We start from the raw sequence: 19,185 nt of genomic DNA, 5'->3' as shown, positions 1-19,185 counted from the left end.
TGCTTTGCTCTCTCCAGGCCCAGCTCTGTCCCACCGGTCCCCTGGGGAAGGCGTGTTCCCAAGTCTAACTTAAGCACCGCAGCCTGGGACTGATGCCGAGTGGGTATCTCCCTTCAGGTTTCCCACAAAGTTTTTCTCCAGCTTCCTAATAGGATGCATTGTTTCTGTCACCTACAGTGAGGATGGGACCCTGTTAGGAGGACGCTGTAGCAGCTGGAGCGTGATTCTGGCACATTCCCGCCTGCCTTACGGGGTGACGTCTGACGTCTCCGTGGCTTCAGCCCCGAGCACCCCATTGGAGGGAGGGCCCACTCCACCCTTGTGGCTGCAGCAGGTTTCCTGTGCCAAGTCATCAGGCTGGAGACCACCGCGGCCACACGGTGTGACCCGGGGCGGCCCCTGGGCGCCACCCCTGGGCGTGGCTCACGCACCAGAGGCACTGGTGTCAGTGCCAGGGCTCTGTACTCTGTTTGTGACGCTAGAGAACAAAGACCACCCCCTCCTCGGGGAACTCTACCATCTCCTTCCGACAGCGTTCCACTCTGTTTACTTCGTAACGGATGAAATACGTAAAGATAGTTTCTAAATTTTAAAGTACCAAACACACGTGGAAAAAAGGCCAAGCGTGTATCGTATGAGCTTGCGTGCTTGGTTGAGGATCGTAGCTTGGCGTGGTCTGTTCTGCAGGGAGATCCTGCCCGGTTCTTTTTATCCTGTCACTGACTCTCCGGATGCTCCACCTGAGGCCGTGCCGACTGACAGGTCACTGTGATGTCATCTTCCTGTAAGCCCCGGACTGCTATAAATTATGTTGTAAATGTTGTAATTAAGATCTTGAGACTACTAAACTGTCTTTGAGGGGAAGAACCTGTCCCCTTCTCCAGAGAGGTAATTAATTCTTAGAGTATATGGTTTTTGAAGAATTTACTGTAAGATAAAAGACTGGTATTTTATTCTTGCATTTATTAGTATTTAATCAAATGGAAAGTGCACTTTTGGTCTGGAAATCTTGGCTTCAGCCACAGGATTAGACTGAATTATTGTTTAAAGAGTAAAAGGTATAGAATTATATGTTCAAGTTATCAAGCCACTGATAGGTTTTGGGCATAATGTAGCTAATTTAGAACATAAAATTTCTTGCCTTGGGTTAATGGTTCGGAAGGGGCGCACATGTCAGTGGCTGCTTGGCCTTGTGGTGGGGATGGCGTCTGTCCCTCCAGGAGCCTTGTGCCATCAAGGCTGGCTCGTTCCCGGCCGCCGGAGCGTATCTGGAACACAAGCCTCTTCCATTTTGGGATACAAGTCATCAATCACACCGTGCTTCTCACTCGAGAATCCTTTACCGCAGAAACAGAGTGCAGCTGATTCTTTATTAGGGGTAGAGGGGACCGAATCCTGTGGTCCTTAGTGGTGGCCAGGCTTAGCACTCCTGCAGACTAGTGGCTGGTCTTTCTAAGCCAGTACATAAGAAATTCCAGAAGACTTTGGTAACCACATCTTGCTTGAGGTTGCGGTGTCAAAGACAAGCGGGTGAGTGTATGGGAATCAGCGTGGTCTTGTGATTTGTTCATTAGCAGGTGGGAGAGAAGGATCCAACAGCACAAAACCTGGGACAGGCTGATAATCACTTAGGTGCATTCAGGTCAGGAGGTGGCAAGCTTTTCCTGAAATAGACTGGATGTAAATAGTTGTGGCTTTGCAGGCTGTGTGGTCTCGTCACAACTACAGCTGACTCTTGAACAACATCGGGATTAGGGGCACCAACCCCCCTTCCCCCTGCACCCAGTTGAAAATCTGGGTATAACTTATGGTCAGCCCTCCGTATTTGTAGTTCTGCGTCTGCCGATTCAACCAACCGAGGGTCGTGTAGTCCTATAGCATTTACTGTTGAAAAATAATCCGCATGTAAGTGGACTCTGATGGTTCAAACCTGTGTTTATCAAGGGTCAGCTGTACTCACGAGAACTGCCGTCGACAATACAGAATGAGCCTGGCTACATTCTAGTGAAACTGTATTTATAGACTTTGAAATTTGAATTTCGTATCACATGTACGAAATTCGTATCACATTTCGTAACACATGTCATGAAGTGTTTTTCTTCAGACTTCTTCTGACCGTTTAAAAATGCCCTGCATCCCGCCGACCACTGATCACTGTCAGGTGCTCCGGTACCCACGCTCTCCACCCACAGGTGTCCCTGCTCTTCCCTCTCAGCGCTTCTCGCCCTTGAGCGCCTTGCTGAATTTGCAGAAGACACCCAGGGAAATGCTGAGGAAGCTGGGAGGGGAGGAATGGTTTGCATCTGGGCCAGTGGATCCTGGCAGCCCCCTTGCTTCAGGCAGGGACATTTCTGCAGGCCTCCCCGAAAGCCACGGTTGATTCCCATTCCAGGTGTGGGGATGCCTTCCTGGCCGTTTGCCAGAGCCCTCTCTGAGGATTTCGGTGGAGCCTGTTACGGAATCTGGATCTAACTGTATTCACTGTGCTGTATGAATCAGTGCAAACAGGGATTGGGGTATTGAACCTGGAGACGGCATTTTAGTGAGTCCCCCGGTAAGCTAATTATGTCACTGACACAGAAAGCACACGTAGAAGTAGACGTTCCATGCGTACACAGGTGGAAGTCTTTATTAACTGGGACTTCTTTCTCATGGCTTGATTGCAGACAAGCCTATGATACTTTGATACTCCAGAGCTCTCCTGGGGTGAGGAGGATTTTGAATCACATCTTGCTGTCAGAGAGAGAAGTGTGAGAGCTTTTCTCTTCACAACCGACCCTGCTCGTCCGGGAAGTGTGCTCTCCTTCAGCTCCGCGGTGACCGCGGCCAGGGGCCCATCCTGTCCTGCTCCGCAGTGGGCGTCTCTTGGGTTTGGCTGCCCTGCCAAATTGAAAAAGGTGTTTCTCTCACATCTTCCCACCTGTTCTCCCACGTTACTGATTCTCTAAGAAAGCTAAACTGTGCCCAGCTGTAGAGGTGGACAAAGAATGAGGCTGTTTTCTGCCATGACATACTGAAGCTGAAGCTTCCCAAGACAGCGCAGTTTTAAGAACTGACACTTCATTGTGAGCACCAGCCTGCCCCCCTCTCTCCTGCTCCACGACAGGCTGTCACCAAGCAGCCCCGGACTGAGTCGGTGCCTCAAGTGCGGGAACGTTTGCAGGTTGTGAGGCGGTGCTGTGGGCAGGGTGGGCTCAGCACCCGCCCCGTCCGATCTCCAGACGGTTACTTCGGTCAGTGATGGTCACACAGGCAGTTCTAACAGAGGGAGTTAAAAGTGAGGGGAAACGTGGCATGTTTCATCGTTTTTTCTTCACGGTAAATCATTCTCGGTCCTCACTGCAGTTGAGGATGCCAAGGGTGACGCGGGGACGCTCTGAGATTGGGGGAGGCAGGGGCTCGGGTGTCAGCCTGCTGGCCGGGCCCTGCGGCGGCGGAGTGCGGACCCTGCGCCGCGGGGCCGGGCTCTGTGCCGGGGGCACGGGGCGCCCACGGGACTCCGGGTTCCCCGCGCCGCGGACTCGGCCGCTCTCCGCGTGCTGTCTGGAACCCCGAGGGGCGTCTAAGCGTAAAAGCGCCGGGGCGCGCCCTCGGGATTCAACCAGCAGACCCCGGCCCGGCGGCTTGGCGCGCGGGGAGCTGCGCTGGGGCTTTCAGCCGCGGGTTCCGGGGCGTGTGCGCCTCCTGGGGCGGCCGCGGCCGGGTGTCTGCACGCGCTGCCCTGGAGGCCGGTTCCGTGGGGCCTCACACTCCCGGGGGCCCTCGTCCTCCCCCCGCCCGCCCCGCCGGGGGCGCCTGGGGCCGCGGGAACGGGACCCGGGCGCGGGAGGCCGCACAGGGTCAGCTGTAGCCGAGACCCCGGCGGCGCCAGAGCTCCGAGGCCTCAGGCCGCCTCCCTTCCCCCTTTCCGAGGGCCCGGCGGCGCCGGCGGGGGTGCGAGCTGGCCAGACTCCGTAGGACCGCGTTGGGCCCTGAGGACCGGACAGCAGGCTGGGCCGCGACGAGGTGACCTGTGATGCGCGCGCCCCTCCGGCGGCGTGGCTGCAGCCCCAGCTGGCGCTTGATGTCCCCCCCCCCACCCCGGTGCTGGCTCCTCGCTGTGCCCGGAGGCCCCGGCCGTTTGATGGAGGAGGAGAAGCAGGTAGGAGGGGCTGGTCTGCCGAATTAAGGTTTCTTGGCTGCTTTTCCAAGTCCTGCTGCGATGGCTGAGGATGCAGAGTTCTCGTTCTGCCTCTGATTGTGGCCTCCTTGTTGGAGGTCTGGGCTTCATAAGTTTCTGTAACCTGCTTCCTGTCATCGTTGGTGCATCTGGTCTTGCGGCTGGTGACACATTTGCTGTTAAAGAACAGTTCTTCCTTCACCGAGTACTCAGACGTTCCCTGTGCATTTCCGGAAGAGGAGTAAGCTGCGTAAGCTGCGTAAGCTGCGCAAACAGCGCCTGCGAGCGGGGCTTCTCCCGTCTTTCACCCAAGTCCCCCCTCCACCAAAGGGCAGGGGGCAGAGCGGGCAGTGACTGGCGCTTCTGGGGCCTGGGAGCCCGGCAAGTGGGAAACCTATTAACAAACTTGTGGTTTTCCTGTTTCATGCTCATTTTGGTGTAAAACTTTTCTTCCTTGAAATGAATTAGCCAGGGCGGTGTACAGCGTTTCACCTGTGGTTTCACGTGCGTGGGCTCCACCGTGCACCCCGAGCACGCACCCTCAGGTCGGAGCATGCTTTGACGCCAGTGTCTCGTTTCACGGGGAGTCTTTGTAGATTTGACTCTGGTCTGCAGCGCCGTGGTTAATAGGGAAGCTTTTTTCTTATTTTGAAGAAATAAGTGATAGTTACTAAGAAACTTCTAAGAGAAGACCTTTATGGCTTTTACTGTAGAGTGTTCTGGCACGTTCTGGTGTCATGCACCAGTCTTTGGTAAGATCCAGAGATATTTTAGCTATAAACTGTTGGAATGGATATGGGAGCAGTAGTTATCACCTTAGTGTTGTACCTGGAAATATTTTTCAAAAATGCTTGAAGTTCCAAGAGATTTCTGGAGCGATTTGTTAAACTGTACACATGTAAGTTTTATGCACTTTTCTCTGTGTGGGATCTGTCTCTTTTACCCAAACAGACATATACGGGTTTGTATTCTGGCTGCTCCCTAATTCCTGTGTAGTTGCACAGATTCAAAACAGCCTTTGAGCTTCAGAATAGAAAAGCAGTTAAACCTTCTTGCATGGCTCATACCTTAGTTTGGTAACATGAACAAAAATGAAAAATTTGGAAAGGAAAACTGAGTTTTAAGTACAGTTTTTAAATGGAGACAGTGCCTGTTTTTATCTAGAAATGGTTGTTTTAAAGACCAGTGAAAGAATTTCCTTAGATGTCCCTCTAACATGGCAGCTCTGATGGGCAGGCATTTTCACGGCTGTTTTATAATGTGCTGCTCGGAGCGCGTTGTTTAGGTGACTGGTGAACGCTGAGTGCTTTAACAAGACGCACGTGCGTGTGGTGCTGCGGTGGCCGTTCTCCACCTTGGCCCTGACTCCCCTGCCCTTGTTGTGGTGGGTATTCTTCAGGACCAGAGCGTCGTTAATCAGGAAGGTGCTCACAGATCCCATGTCCTGGAAGTCTGTGTGTAAGCTCAGAACGGGCAGAGCACAGTATTTATGGGATCCCTGTAGAAGCAGTTTTTAACTTGGAAGCCTAGTTGTGACACTGTAATGCAGAATTTCTTCTCCCTTTGTGCGTGCATGTAGCTGGGTTCACCCAAATTTAGCAACAAACAAGGAGAATCATTTCCCTTCCATGTCAGGGCCGTAACAGAAAGCTTTGGAATGGTTCTTTTTTTAATTAGTGGACTTTATTTTTTAGAGCAGTTTTAGGTTCACAGCAGAGTTACACAGAGTTCCCATATACCTCCTGCCCCACCACGTGTGCCCCTCCCCACTGCCAACATCCCCTACCAGAACGAGGTAAACCTTTGTCCATTGTTTACATCAGGGTTCACTCTTGGTGTTGTACTCTCCATGGGTTTTGACAAATGTATAATGTCATGTATCCACCACCACCGTATCCTACAGAATAGTTTTACTACCCTGAAATTCCTCTGTGCTCTACTTATTCATCCCTCCCTCCCCCCAACCCCGGTAACCACTGATTTTTTTTTTTTTTTTTTTTTACTGTCTCCATATAATTGGAATCATAAGAGTACATAGCCTTTTCAGATTGGCTTCTTTCTCGTAGTAATATGCATTTAAGTTTCTTCCATGTCTTTTCATGACTTGATATCTCAGTTCTTTTTAGCAATGAACTAATACTCCGTTGTCTGGATGTGCCCCAGTTTATTTAGCTCGTCACCTGGTGAAGGACACGTTGATTGCTTCCAGGTTTTAGCCACTGTGAATGCAGCTCCCGTAAACATCCATTCGCAGGTTTTTGTGTAGACGTGAAGTGATGTTTTTACACAACTTTTGGATCCATTCTAAGTTTGATATGCCAGATGGCAGTGCCCGTATTTTGTTTGGCAAAATCATTTCAACCAGTTGAAACTTTCTTGGTTGTTAGGGCATAGTAAACTGAGGCATACTTACAGCTGCCCTTTGTTGAATGTGACCTGGTGACATTCCACTGGGGAGACCCTGGCCTAGTGGCAGTGGGAGCTGGGTCTCAGCCACAGGCCTTGCCTTCTCCCCAGCATTTTCCTTCTTGACTTTTACACCTGGCGGGGATCAATCCCATCCACTTTCTTCTCCCACCCTCCCTTGGCCAGGTTTATTAAGAGGTGATAGGTATGAAGTATTTTCTCTCTTCTAGGGGTTTGACACATGTTTTTTTCCTAATGAGAATAATCCCTCACACCTGATCCTTAGGTGGGCTGATGTTGAGTAATGAGGACAAAGGTGCTTCCCTGATGCTTTTTTCTTATTCTCTGTTCAGCAGGGTGATTGTAAAACTAGTTTTCATTTCACGATGACTTTGTTGATGTCAGGAGGAGCCGGAGATAGGCTGCTCCCCTTTCCTCGATCGGTGCTCATGGTGCCAGCGAGCTTGCACTTCACACACGCGGCTGATGGCAACACGGAGATGCCCGAGATGGGGCCGCCCTGGGGGAGGCCTGAGCTCAGCTGTGGGCCACGTGCCGTTGACCTTGGGGAGATAACAGTAGCAAACGCCTGGGCACCTTGTACACTGCTTGTAAGAAAGCAGGCGATTTCTTTTTTTAGCCTCTTTCTGGTCATTTTTCATTGCCTAGGATCCCGATACTAGAGATGGTTAAAAGTGCAAGGAGCAGGACTGTGAAGACGGTTCTGGAAGGACAGTTTTTAGACAGGCGTGTCCGGCCTGGAAAACTACAAGCAAAGGAGAAAGAAGACAGTTTGTTTCTGGGTTTCTTGCTTTTGATATAGTGGGAACCCGGCCCCTGGCGCCAACCGCTTAATTCAGAACATTAAACACCATTCATGTTAAAAGAGAGATGAAACGGAATTCACTTCACTTTTGCAGAGGTCTCCAAATAGCCATGAAAAATCGATTTTTTTTCCTGCCACCAATTAATGCCTGCCACTTTGCGGCTTTAGGTGGCTGCCACGGTGATGATGCAGGGAGCTGGGCCTGCCAGGCCGCCAGGCTGGGGTGGCGCAGGGTGTGTGCTTCATGAGCGTGGGCAGTGGGGAGCCTGGCTGTTTAACCTGTGTCCTAGATGCGGCCGTGGTGCCGTCCCCCAGAGAGCCGTGGGCCCCGTTGTCCCTGCAGCTCGGGGACTCTGCTAAGGAACGCGGCTTCGCACTGTGTAAGCTTGCTCCCTGCTGCTCTCGGGAAATAGCCAAAGAGCTGGCTCGTTGCAGCCTCCGCAGGACCCTGTGGGCTAGTTCTAAACTCCCAAACATGTGGGTTTGGCACATTGGAAACTGGTTTGTTGGGCTTTTGACGGTTGGCTTCCTCCCTGTCCTCCGACGGGGCTCCCGAGGCCTCTGCCGCGGGGTGGTCCCGTGGCCTCCAGTTGGCCGCTTCGGGATTGCTGGTTCCAGGACAGCCCCTATTTTACGCAACTGTAAACGTGGTGTTTAGGAGTAATGGACGGTTGGCTTGTAAAACTTTTCCCTCCTCTTTCTGGCTTGGAAACCAGCACGGCATGCTGTTAGCTGGAGCAGATTCTGTTATTGAGCCCCAGAACCTGTGCCGACATCATAACCCTGTCTTCACGGGTGTGGTTACAGCGTCCCAGACCCAGCGCTCCCCTTCTCTGCCCGTGATGTTCTTGGGGTCGTCGGTGCTACCGTTTGCCCTCCTGCTCCTGCCCCCGCAGTGGCACTCAGCGCTCCAGGAGCTGCCACGGCGGGCTCCTCTCAGACGTGGGTCCTCTCCCTGCTTGCGGCTGCTGCCTCCTTCAGCTCACAGACGCCCTGTGCCCCCGCTAGCGCCAGGGCCTTAGCACGTGCAGACCTGCCTGCCAGGGCACTCCTCTCCTTCACCCTGCCCCCAGGAAACTCCGCCTTGCCTTTTTGTGTAGGCACCTCTTCCAGGAAGCCTCAGGTCATCAGACCCTAGCTGTGGGCTCTCGTTAATCCCGGAGTTCTCCTTTTGAGTCCTCACATCAGGTATAATTGAATGATTCGGATAATTAGCTCATTTATTCAGCAGGTATTTACTGAGCACCTATGATGCATTCTGAGTGCTAGCATACAGCAAAAAAAAGTTAGGACAACCTCAAGTTGAAGGAAACAGGAAATCCTCAGAACACTGGCTTGAAACAAGCAGGGCTTTCTTTTTCTTGCACAAGTAGAAGTCTAGCAACAGACAACACTGGTGTGGTGGTGGCTCACGGTGTCGGGGCCAGGGGCTCTCCAGTCTCTTGCCTTTGCCTCGTGTTCACCAGATGGCTGCCGCAGCTCCAGGCGTCACATCTGCGGTGTCAGGGAAGGAGGAAAGGGGAGGAGATGGTGCCAGCCACAGAAGAATTTTTGTTTTTTTTTTTTTTTTTTTTATCAAAACAAGATCTCTCGGCAGACTTCTTCTTACTCATTGGCCAGAGCTGTCACGTAACATTTGCTACTGTATTGGAGCTTACATTCTAGTGAAGGCGCCGCATAGCAAATAAAATAAATCTAGTATGATCTCATGTGCCATAAGTGCTGTAAAGGAAAGAACGGGAAAGAACGGATAGAGGAGATGGACTGCTTTAGGAAGATTTCTCTGAGACGGTGATGTTTGAGCAGGGTTGTGAGTTAAGTGACAGAGGCCACTGTGCCAGAACGTGAAGGGGAGGCATTTCAAGAAGAGTGAGTGGCAGGTGCAAAGGCCTTGAGGCAAGAGCAACATCTGTGTGTTTGAGGAGCAGTAAAAGTAGAGTGAATTGGGGGTCCTGTTCAGAGACCAGGTCAGGCAGGAAGGGAGGGCCCCAGGTTGTTGGGGGGCTACAAGGACTTGTGATGGATGGGAGAGAAGGAGACGCGATTTCTTTCATGTGTCTTCGTTTTACTCGATCCTTTCTTTTTTTAAAAGTCAAAAAATTTTCATACCTCCGAGTTTTTATTTTATGCAGAAGAGTATCAACAGCCCTTTGTTTTGCATGTGTGAGATTGAGACAGTGATAAATGTAGAACATTTGCTATCATCACCTGTACTTTATATTACACTGAATTTTAATAGTTTTTTGTCCTTGTGAAAGGGATTCAGGTTTACTGTGGAAAACTTAGAAAATGCAGGTAGAAAGATGCAGGTAAATATTTCAAATCATTCTACCATATCTATATTGATTTTCTAAGATAAACTTTTACTTTGGAATAATTTTAGACCTATAGAAAAGTTGCAAAGATTGTTCAGCATGATTTGCTTTTTGTGGGTAATTTTCCTCCCCCAGTAGACCACGGTTGTCTTGTTACAGTTTCAAGCACCTGAGCCTGCTGGCTCATGCATAAGGGGCACTCGGGTATTTATTAAACATTTATTTATTATTATTTATTTATGGCTCATTATTTAGTCTCCCTTCTGCCTCACACTGGTTGAGCTCATCCTCATGCCTCGGTGGACTGTTTCCACGGTCTCCTCCACGACTCCCACCCTCTGTTCCCACCTATTCTTTACGCAGCTGCCAGAGGGAGCCTTTGAAAAGGCAAACCTGGTGGATTTCCCCCTTGTTTGAAGCTCTGGGGCTTCTCAGGGACAAAGCCAGACACGAAACTGACCCCGTGGAGGCTGTGCGTCTCCCCCGCACTTCTTTCTGCAGCCCCTGGGCCTCGTCCCCTGCCTCCCAGGCTCTGCTGCCGGCTGTCTGCCTCAACCTGCTTCCCACGTGCGTCTTCTCTCGTGGCCGGCCCCTTGTTATAATTCAGCTCTCTGTGTAGATGTTGTTTTCTCCAAACCTTTTTAGCTGCTCTCCTGCAGCGTGTGGCCCTGCTGCCCTGTGGCAGCCAGCCTCCTCGCCTGGCAGCAGTCCCCCTGTGAGTCCCGTGAGGCTGTCGGGAGCCTGCTTGGCCCTGGACTTAGTACTTGGGCTGGGGCTGTGAACGTTGTAGAGTCCACAGTGAGCAAGTGTCTTTACTGGGCCTCGTTGCCTTCTTGGCCCACTTGTTGCGGGTCACAGTCATGGCCTTCTCTGGGCTGGTGTTAGTTGATGAAACTCCTGGTGAGAGTTCATCTTTGGAGCCTGGGGGTGGGTTGGCCTCTGGAGGGTGGGGACGTCGCTGTGGGAGGGTGTCGGGCGGGTCTGTCACACTCCTAGGGCTCAGGATTCCATCAGCATCTTTGTGCAGCCATCGTGCACGGCAGCCCCGTGTGTGTGTTTGGAATTGCTGCTTTCCAGACGGTACCTCCCACCAGCCTGTGCTGAGACGCTCTCGCTCCCTGATGCATTCACCTGCTATGGAAGCCCCGCTCTTCTTGCTGCCCCGTTTCAGCCCCCGTGGGTCCCTCCTGGTGTCTGTGACACCCCCATCTTGTCTGCAGGCATCCCCCCACCTCCTCGCCAGGCCTGCCAGCTCTGCGGGACGTGCAGCACACCTGCTGTTCCAGCCTGGGCTTCTCGTCAACACACACACCACGCCAAATGGCCCAGCGCTTCTGTCCTGGGGACACATTATCCATTAGATAGTAGGATGCAGTATTCAGCTAATTTTTCCTTCTGCTCGTGGAAGGACTCTGTGCTGAACGCCCTGGCTGTCGACAGGAAAGAAAGTCGTGCACAGGTTCCTGTGGAGTCTCAAACGCCATTTCCGGCTGGGTTGGTATAAAATTATGTAAAAATTGCAGCTTTTCTTTTTCTGGCAGAGTAGCCGTTGGTGGGTTATGGTGCATTATCTTTGACTAGCAGTGGTTCTGCTGATGGGCTTAAAAACCCAGAGGCGCTGGTGAAAGTACAGCTTAGCCAGGCCGAGTCCAGAAGGAGCTGGGCCGTGAGTACCAGGCCCGAGTCTTAGGGGAGGTAGTTCCAGGGAATCCTCACATTCAGGAAAACTGAAGTGGGATTTGATTTCCATTCTGTTTAACTGATCAGGAAGTCTAAGGAGCTCACCTCCTCAGACTTCACATAACTAAATGCCCAGCTGAGTGGATTTGGCCGGAAGTGACACGTGCCACTTGCTCAGAACTCAGATTTTGAGCTTGCCAGTTATTCCTGTTAAGGACCGATTGCTCTTTGTTGGTTCCTGGCATGATTTGTGGTTGACTCACCATGTTCTGTGGAGGCCAGCGGAGCTGCTGCTTAATGCGAGGAGGCAGCCTGCACTTGGGGCGTGAGTTTAGCCCAGGGGGTCCAGGGCCAGTGCCGTGCTGCCGGGCGGTGCATGCTGGTGCTGGGCACCGGGGGCAGCACGGCGGCTTCAGGCCGAGCTTCAGCGTCCTCTTGGTCCCGTGCAGAGATGCAGGAGCTGGAGTGTGTGGCCGTTACTTGGTCCAGAGGCAGCCCTTCCGTTATTTGGAGTGTGTGGCTGTTTTTTGGTCCAGAGGCAGCCCTTCCAGCTCTGCCGGGGTTGGCTGACTGCCCTTCTCCTGCATTCTGGGCCAGTGGCCTCCAAAGTTCGGCCAATCCAGGCTGTGCTCAGAGCCCAGCTCCTGGGACGGCTTGGTAACGTGCAGGCCCTTCTCCTGGAGAAGCGAGGGGCCTGAGCTCTCTGGAGACCTGCTCGTCCTCCCGTGTGGCGGACATCCTCATGCCCCTGCGCCCCCGGTCACCTTCATTGCCCGACTCCCGACCTGCCCTGCACACCCGGATGTGTCTCCCCTCCTTTCCTCAGAGTAAGGGTGAGAGCTGGGTGTGTGCTGGGTAGGACAGAGGTCCTTTCGAAGCTGCAGGAGGGCCCGGCCCCGCCGCCCTGTTCACCGTTTTTCCTGTCTTCTCCAGCTGGGCCCCTCAGAACAGCCCAGTGAGACTGGTGGGGTCACGTTACTATTCTTAGTTCATTGATGAGAAAATTGAGGCCTGGGAAGAGGAGTGGACATCTAACGTTCGCCCTTCTCCTGGTCGGCTGTGTGCGGTCTGATTTCTGCAGCGATGCCGGGCCGTGTGCTTGAGCGGGGCTGGCGTGGACACAGCCCTCCTGGAGGCCGTCCCTTTTCCCGGCCACTCGGCACAGGTACACCCTGGCCTGGCGCCCACGTGAGCTCTAGGCACCTGCTTGGGCCTGAGTCCAAGGACAAGTGACAGGGAGCCCGGGCGGCAGGGAATTGACGGTGGCTGCAACATCCTGTTTCCCGGGGCACCAGTGGCCCCGGCGCCTGCTGCGTGCCTGCAGCCCCTCGTTGTTCCCACAGGTGTATCCTGAGGCTTGGTGTTGGCTGTGGTTGGACTGTGGCCAGTCTTGGTTCCTACCGTTTTCTGAGCCTGCTTCTCCAGCCTTCCCAGAAGTTCTGGGAGTTATGGAACAGTCTTTCAGTAAATTGCTTTTGTGCTTAAATTAGCCAGCATCAGTTTTGGAGGCTTGCCAGCAGGAGTCCTGCCTGCCATGGGCTCGTGACTTGTCAGGCTCCGGATCTGAGGCCTGAGCCAGGGCCCTGAGCCTGGATCTGCTGAGAAACAGCCTTCAGCTTGACGGAGGCCTGCTCATTCAGCTTCTGAACAGGGACTTAGGTAGGAGGCACGGGTCGGTGAACACGTTTGCTAGTGCTCAGTAAAGAAACGAAGCTGATTTCTATTGCAAGACTGCTCAGAGCTCTTAACCCGCTAACATGCAGGGTGTCACCCAGGAGGGGATAGTGCATCCAGGCTTCTCATCGTGCCAGCAGAACCCTTTCTCCGAACACACTTTGTGCTCAGAGAAATGCTGTGCTGGCCCCTTGGCCCAGATAGTGGACATGCTGATGATCTGGTTCAACACACGTATGGTAAACCCCTTACGTGTATAATGCACCTGCCGTCCGTGGGGCCCTGACTCGTGGTAGCATGGTCACCTGCCAGCAGCTCAGGGTGATGGAAAATGTCCATGGATGTGAGTGGGTGCGGGTCAGGAGTTGATTGTGGCTTTAGGAAACGAGGGGACGCACCCGGGGGCTGGGAGAAGGGGTGGCAGTTGGCTTTTGAAGAATGTTTAGGATTTTGAAGTTGTTGGATGAGAATTTAGGGAGGAGAGCAGTGCACTCTGGGTGACAAGGTCAAAGGCCAAGGATATTGGGTTAGAATGTCAGTTGTGGCAGGGATAATGGTAATCCTGAATCCTTCGAGGATGTCAGGTCTTCACACACATTCCCGCTAACCCTTGTGCCAGCCCTATGATTTAGGTATCATTTATCCTACAGGTAAAAGCACTTGTGTCTCAGAGAGTTTAGGTGGCTTTCTCAAGGTGACGGGTCATGGGTCGGAGGCCATGATCTCCTTCTGCCTGGTCTGATCCCTGTTTCCACATGACAGAGTGGAGGGAGTGGGAAGACTCTTTCGGTTTTTATCCCTCAGGCAGTGGGGAGCCATGGAAGGAACATGAGGTGTCAGAGAGCATCTCTGATGCCGGGCAAACATCTGAGAAGGTTTCCCAGCAAAATCCTGTGTCCACTCACCGGGAACTGGAGAGCTATTCTATTCAGACCCCTGTCACTGTGCACAGAAAGGGGGATGTTGAACAGGGCAGCTCTGGAGCCTGGGGTTTAGGATGGAATCTTGGGAGTGATGCTTGCACACCATGGGGTTTTGGGAATGGTGCTTGACCCTTCAGGGCATAGACGTGTGTGTGCCTCTGTCCTAGGGCTGTTGGGAGGTAGAGGAGGGAGTCAGCGTGTGCTGTTAGGAGCAGGTGGAAGGCACAGAGAAGGGAGGAGAACCTGCGGGGCGAGGGCGATGGGGGTGTGTTGAGGTTTCACAGTAAAGCAGACACCAGGCCAAGTGGGGCAGACGGGACAGTCAGGGAGAGGACAGTCCCCGGGGTCCAGGCTTGGATCCTGGAACCCTCGCTGCACGTGAGGGGCGCCCACGGACTTGGGGCTGCAGGACAGGCCTCGCCGCTGGAGCGTGAAGGCAGCCGCCAGCCTGCAAACAATGAGCACGGCTGCATCCCAGGAGTACTTCCCTTGCAAAAGCAGGCGCTGGGCCAGGTTTGGCCGGCGGGCTGCAGTTCGCTGAGCTGCTGTCGCGCCGTCGTGTCGTCAGTAGTGATGCGGTGTTCGCGGCGCGGGTGGCTGGAGCGGGAAGAGCCCGGGTGTAGAGGGGGCCCGAGGGCGCCCTTCCTCGGGGAGGTGAGGGTTGGTGAGGGAGTCCGGGAGGACGGGCGCGAATGAATGAGAAGAGCTGAAAATGGTAGAGCCTGCGTGTAGTGCGGCGCGGGCGTGTGCGGACAGGCGCCGCGGTGCGCGGGCAGCGGGGGCCGCGGAGCACCATCTGGTGGGGCTCGGGCAGGGCTGGGTGGTGGCCCGCTCACCGATGCGCTGCCCAGGGGGCGAGCCCACGCGCGGTTACGGTTTTGGACAAGTTCACGTGAAGCGCTTCCCGGACACAGAGGTCAGGAGAGCCACGCGGCAGCCCGACTTCCAGTCCGGCGCTCGCAGGGAGGCCGTGCGGGGCTCCGGTTCCGGTTCCGGGGCGGCTGTGGCTGAGGTCGGAACCCTGGGAAGCGCTGGCGCGTGAGGTGGCCCGAGGGGGGCGCCGAGGCGGCCCAGGTGGGCTTCCCCACGGCCCTCTCTTACGGCCTCCCCTCGAGGCCGAGGGATTCAGTCTGCCTCAACCTTGGTACTGGCTTCTCGCTGCTCTTAGTACATCTGTTCTTTCTTATAAACTTCCATTGGGTTGACCAAAATTAGCCTCTCTCAGAGTTGTTCGCGTGGAGGGTACGTGATAGGATAGCTTTTGCACGCTGGCTTCAACGCCAGCAAGGGCCGTGCGCTTCCGTAAGAGCGGGATTCCGCCGCGCGGGCGCCTCCCGCGCCTCCCGTCAGCACGGGCCCGCCGCGACCGCTGCTGAGTCGGATCTCCCTCCGTTTCTGTAATTCATTTCATAATGCTTTAGTTTTAAACGTACTTTATTCAGAATATCGCATGGTTTGTCTTCAGTTTTTACTGAAAATGTTGTTGGTAATTGTTTTATTTTAAATAGTTTTAGGTACTTTTTAAAAGGAGCTCTTATTTCATCTTTGACCATGCGTTGGTTAAAGATGGATAAGAATAAGGAGATGGTAATTTAAAAAAAAATTTTTTTTTTAATTATTTATCTTTGACTGCATTGGGTCTTCGTTGCTGCGCGCAGGCTTTCTCTAGTTGCAGCGAGCGGGCTTCTCATTGCGGTGACTTCTCTTGCTGCGGAGCACGGACTCTAGGCACGTGGGCTTCAGTAGTTGTGGCACAGGGGCTCAGTAGTTGTGGCATGTGGGCTCTAGAGCGCAGGCTCAGTAGTTGTGGCGCACGGGCTGAGTTGCTCCGCGGGCATGTGGTATCTTCCCCGATCCGGGCTCGAACTTGTGTTCCCTGCAGTGGCAGGCGGATTCTCAACCACTGAGCCACCAGGAGATCGTAATTTAAGGAGATGAAAGGAGAGTGAACTGTTGGTTGGCTGCTCTGGGTAATTATGGCAATCTTCTGTCTTCAAAGTGACTATGTTATAAAAATGACACATTACATGGTTAAATTCCAAAAATGGGGAAAAAACTTTGGAAGATGTTTTGTGTCTTAAATAACTGGGGCTTCTGTTGTGCTTTAGAAGTAACCAAACTCTTTCACGTATGCTTAACTTTAAAAATTGTTTCTCTTTAGGTACCTGGGAGAATGGACAAGACCTGTGAAATGAAATACAAAATGATGGATAGCCCTTTGGGGAAGATCGAGATCTCCGGCTGTGAGCAGGGTCTGCACGGGATAAAGCTGCACGGCCAGAAGATCCCAGACACTGAGTGAGTGCGAGTCCTGCGTGACACCCACTGCGTGGTTTGTTCAAAGCAACAGAGAGAATACGATTATTGCTCGTTCTCCATTGATCACAGGGTAACACGTAGCCACACGCTACCAATCACAAAAGTTAGCATCTCTCTGAAAATGGTAGGGCCGTGATTGTTCGTTTTCAGCATCTGTGCTTGTTGCCCAGGAACCCTCCACCTCCGATTAACCACAGGGACATAACCTGTAATTAGGAGCCCCAGGACGTATTAATGTAGACATTTATAGAGGTGTTGACGCACTGTGAGTATTGAACGCTTTGATTCTTAAGCAGGTGGGATGTGGGACTCTCTTTGGAAGTTTGGTGACAGGGAGCTGCTTCCTTAATCTTGATTTTTAAATCCAGGACCAGCGTTCACTGTTCATCAGTCTGCCAGGTGATGAACTTTTATGGGACTTTTGTTAATGGACTTTTTTATTAATGGACTTTTATTCCAAAGTCCTGGAATTGCTTAATCAGGAGCTCCACTGGGCCTCTTGGAGATGGTGTCTGGCTGTTGGTGTGTGCGCAGTGGAGGAGAAAGGGTGTGAAATCCCTTTGTTAGCATGAAGTTAGGGTATTGCCATTTCTCACGGAACACGTTTCTCTCTTTCTTGAACGATCTGCACTATTTATTTTCTCTAATTATAAAACCATAAAAAATTCAAAGCACTCCTTAATGTTTTGTTCTGAAACGTAAGATTCAGTTTCCTCCATTCATTGATTGTGAGGAGCAGTTGTATTTTAAAATCGCAGTTCTTGTTATTTCTGACAGAAGAGGGGAAAAACCGCCCACTCCTTTGCTCAGCATTTGTCTTAACTGGCTAATAAACACAGCGCCAAGGATGTTAGAAAAAGAAAATACATAAGAAACATAAAAATTGATTTTAATGGACCGCTGTCAGAGACGGCTATAATGAGCACAAGGGCGGTAATAAATATCAGTTTTCGCCTCCTCGGTCGAGATTTTTCCTGTAGAGCTGCACGTTACAATCAATAGTCTTTTTTAAGACCAAAAAATAAGCAAACCTTTGAATTATATGAATACAGTCTACTTGATTTCTATGAGAACCATCTGGCTGTAGTGTTCAGAAAATCACAGGCACCAAATAATTTGTAGGGAAAATGTCATTTTGTCTTTTAGTATGTTCAGTTGCACAGTAAATCACAGAAATTATGTGTTGAATTCTTTTTTGTTTGTTTGTTTTTTTTAAAAAAAAGAACAAGTGAATTTGGAGAAGAAAAAGTAGGAGGAAAAACCCCTCTTAAAATGCTTTAAATGTCCATTAGGAACTGAGAACAGAGTGAAGATGAGGCTTAGCTTTGCTTCTACTCTCTGTACTTTCTGAATCAAGTTCGGATTAGGTTCATCTGCGGAAAACAAGCTCCTCCAAGTAACAGCTTAATCAGATGCAGCCGGTTTCTCTGGAGGAGAAGCACCGGCGGAGGAGCAGTGACGCCGGGTCTGCTGGCGGAATGGTCACTGGAGTCCGGCGCCCTCAGCTTTCCTCTCGGCATCTGCAGACCAGACTCTGGGGTGCGAGCTGCCACACCCCTTCGCGAGCAGCAGAGAGAGGAGGGAGAAAGGAGGGGATGCCCGCTGTTTCCAGAAGCAGCATCCGTGTCTTCTCTTACCTTGCTGCGCACGCCACGCGGGAAGCACGGAGCTTGGCGTGTGCGGGCTGAAGTCGGCGGTTCTGTGTGGAGCGGATTTGGCGGGGGGCGGGCGGGGGGCAACCAGCAGTCTGTTGTATATGGTTAATTTGGGGAGGGATATTGCAGAAGTAGAGAACGGCATAAAAATTATCTGTGTGAATACTCAAGAGCTGACAGTTTCTTTCATTTAAAAAAACTGAGGTGAAAATCGCATAATGAAATTCGTAGATTTTAACCCTAAAGTTCAGTGAGTTTTCACAGATGTGTACGACCACACGACCACCAGCCCAAACCAAGATATAAAACACTCTAGAAAGTTCCCTCGTGCTCCCTTTCAGTCACCCCCTCCCCGTTGGCATCCACTGTTCTGATCTCTGTCACGTTGGGTTAGTTTTGCTTGTTCTTGAGCTTCTTATAGGTGGAGCTATACAACACATACTTCTTTTTGTATTCAGTTCAGCAGTGTTTTCAAGGTTCACCCGTGTTGCTCTGTGTATCAGTAAGTAGTTCATTCTTTTTTACTGAGTAGTAGTTTGTTGTAGGAATATACCACAGTTTATTCATTCTCCTGTTGATGGACATTTGAGTTGTCCAGGTTTGTGCTACTGTGAACAAAACTGCTATGAATATTCTTGTTCAAGCCTCTTTATGGACATACGTTTTCATTTCTCTTGAGTAAATTCCTAGGTGTGGAATTACATGGCTGGATTGCATGGCAAATGGATGTTTAACCTCGTAAGAAATTGCCAACACGTTCCCCAAAGTTCACCATTTTACATTTCCACCAGGAACATATGGGAGTTTCTGTTATTCTGCCTTCTCACCGCACTTGGTGGTGGTAGTTTTTAAAGTTACAGCCGCTCTGGTGGGTATGAAGTGTTACCTCTCTCGTTGTGGTGGTGACCTGCCCTTTCCTGATGACTTATTTTGAACACCGTTTTCAGTAAGCTTTCATTGTGAGGCAAGTCTCTTGCCCATTTTTAGTTGGTGTTTTCTTGGTTTTTGTTGTCAGTTGGTAGTTCTGGTTATAATTTGGTGATCAGATATATGTATTGATCGTTTTCTCACAGTTGGGGACTTGTGTTTTTATTTTCCTAATAATAATGTCTTTTAATGAATAAAAGTTTTTAATTTTGAGGAAGACCAACTTTTTTTTTCCTTTCTGTTCAGCATATTTTGTGTGTTTAAGAAATATTTGCCTACTCTAATTTCACAAATAGATTCT

General features: G+C 51.5%; 1 protein-coding gene across 2 annotated transcripts in view; it reads left to right on the top strand.

The window, feature by feature from the left end:
* MGMT (O-6-methylguanine-DNA methyltransferase) overlaps positions 1-19,185 on the top strand; it is a 295,436-nt gene that overhangs the window by 42,599 nt on the left and 233,652 nt on the right. For both annotated transcript variants that reach the window (XM_007173304.2, XM_057530590.1), the window contains exon 2: positions 16,145-16,281. In XM_007173304.2, coding sequence (XP_007173366.2) covers positions 16,157-16,281 — 125 coding nt within the window. In that variant the 5' untranslated portion in view covers positions 16,145-16,156. The remainder of the gene's footprint in view (positions 1-16,144; positions 16,282-19,185) is intronic.

Source organism: Balaenoptera acutorostrata, chromosome 16, assembly GCF_949987535.1.
Source record: "Balaenoptera acutorostrata chromosome 16, mBalAcu1.1, whole genome shotgun sequence".
Taxonomy (NCBI): Eukaryota; Metazoa; Chordata; class Mammalia; order Artiodactyla; family Balaenopteridae; genus Balaenoptera; species Balaenoptera acutorostrata.
This window is presented reverse-complemented; position numbering and strand designations above follow the sequence as displayed.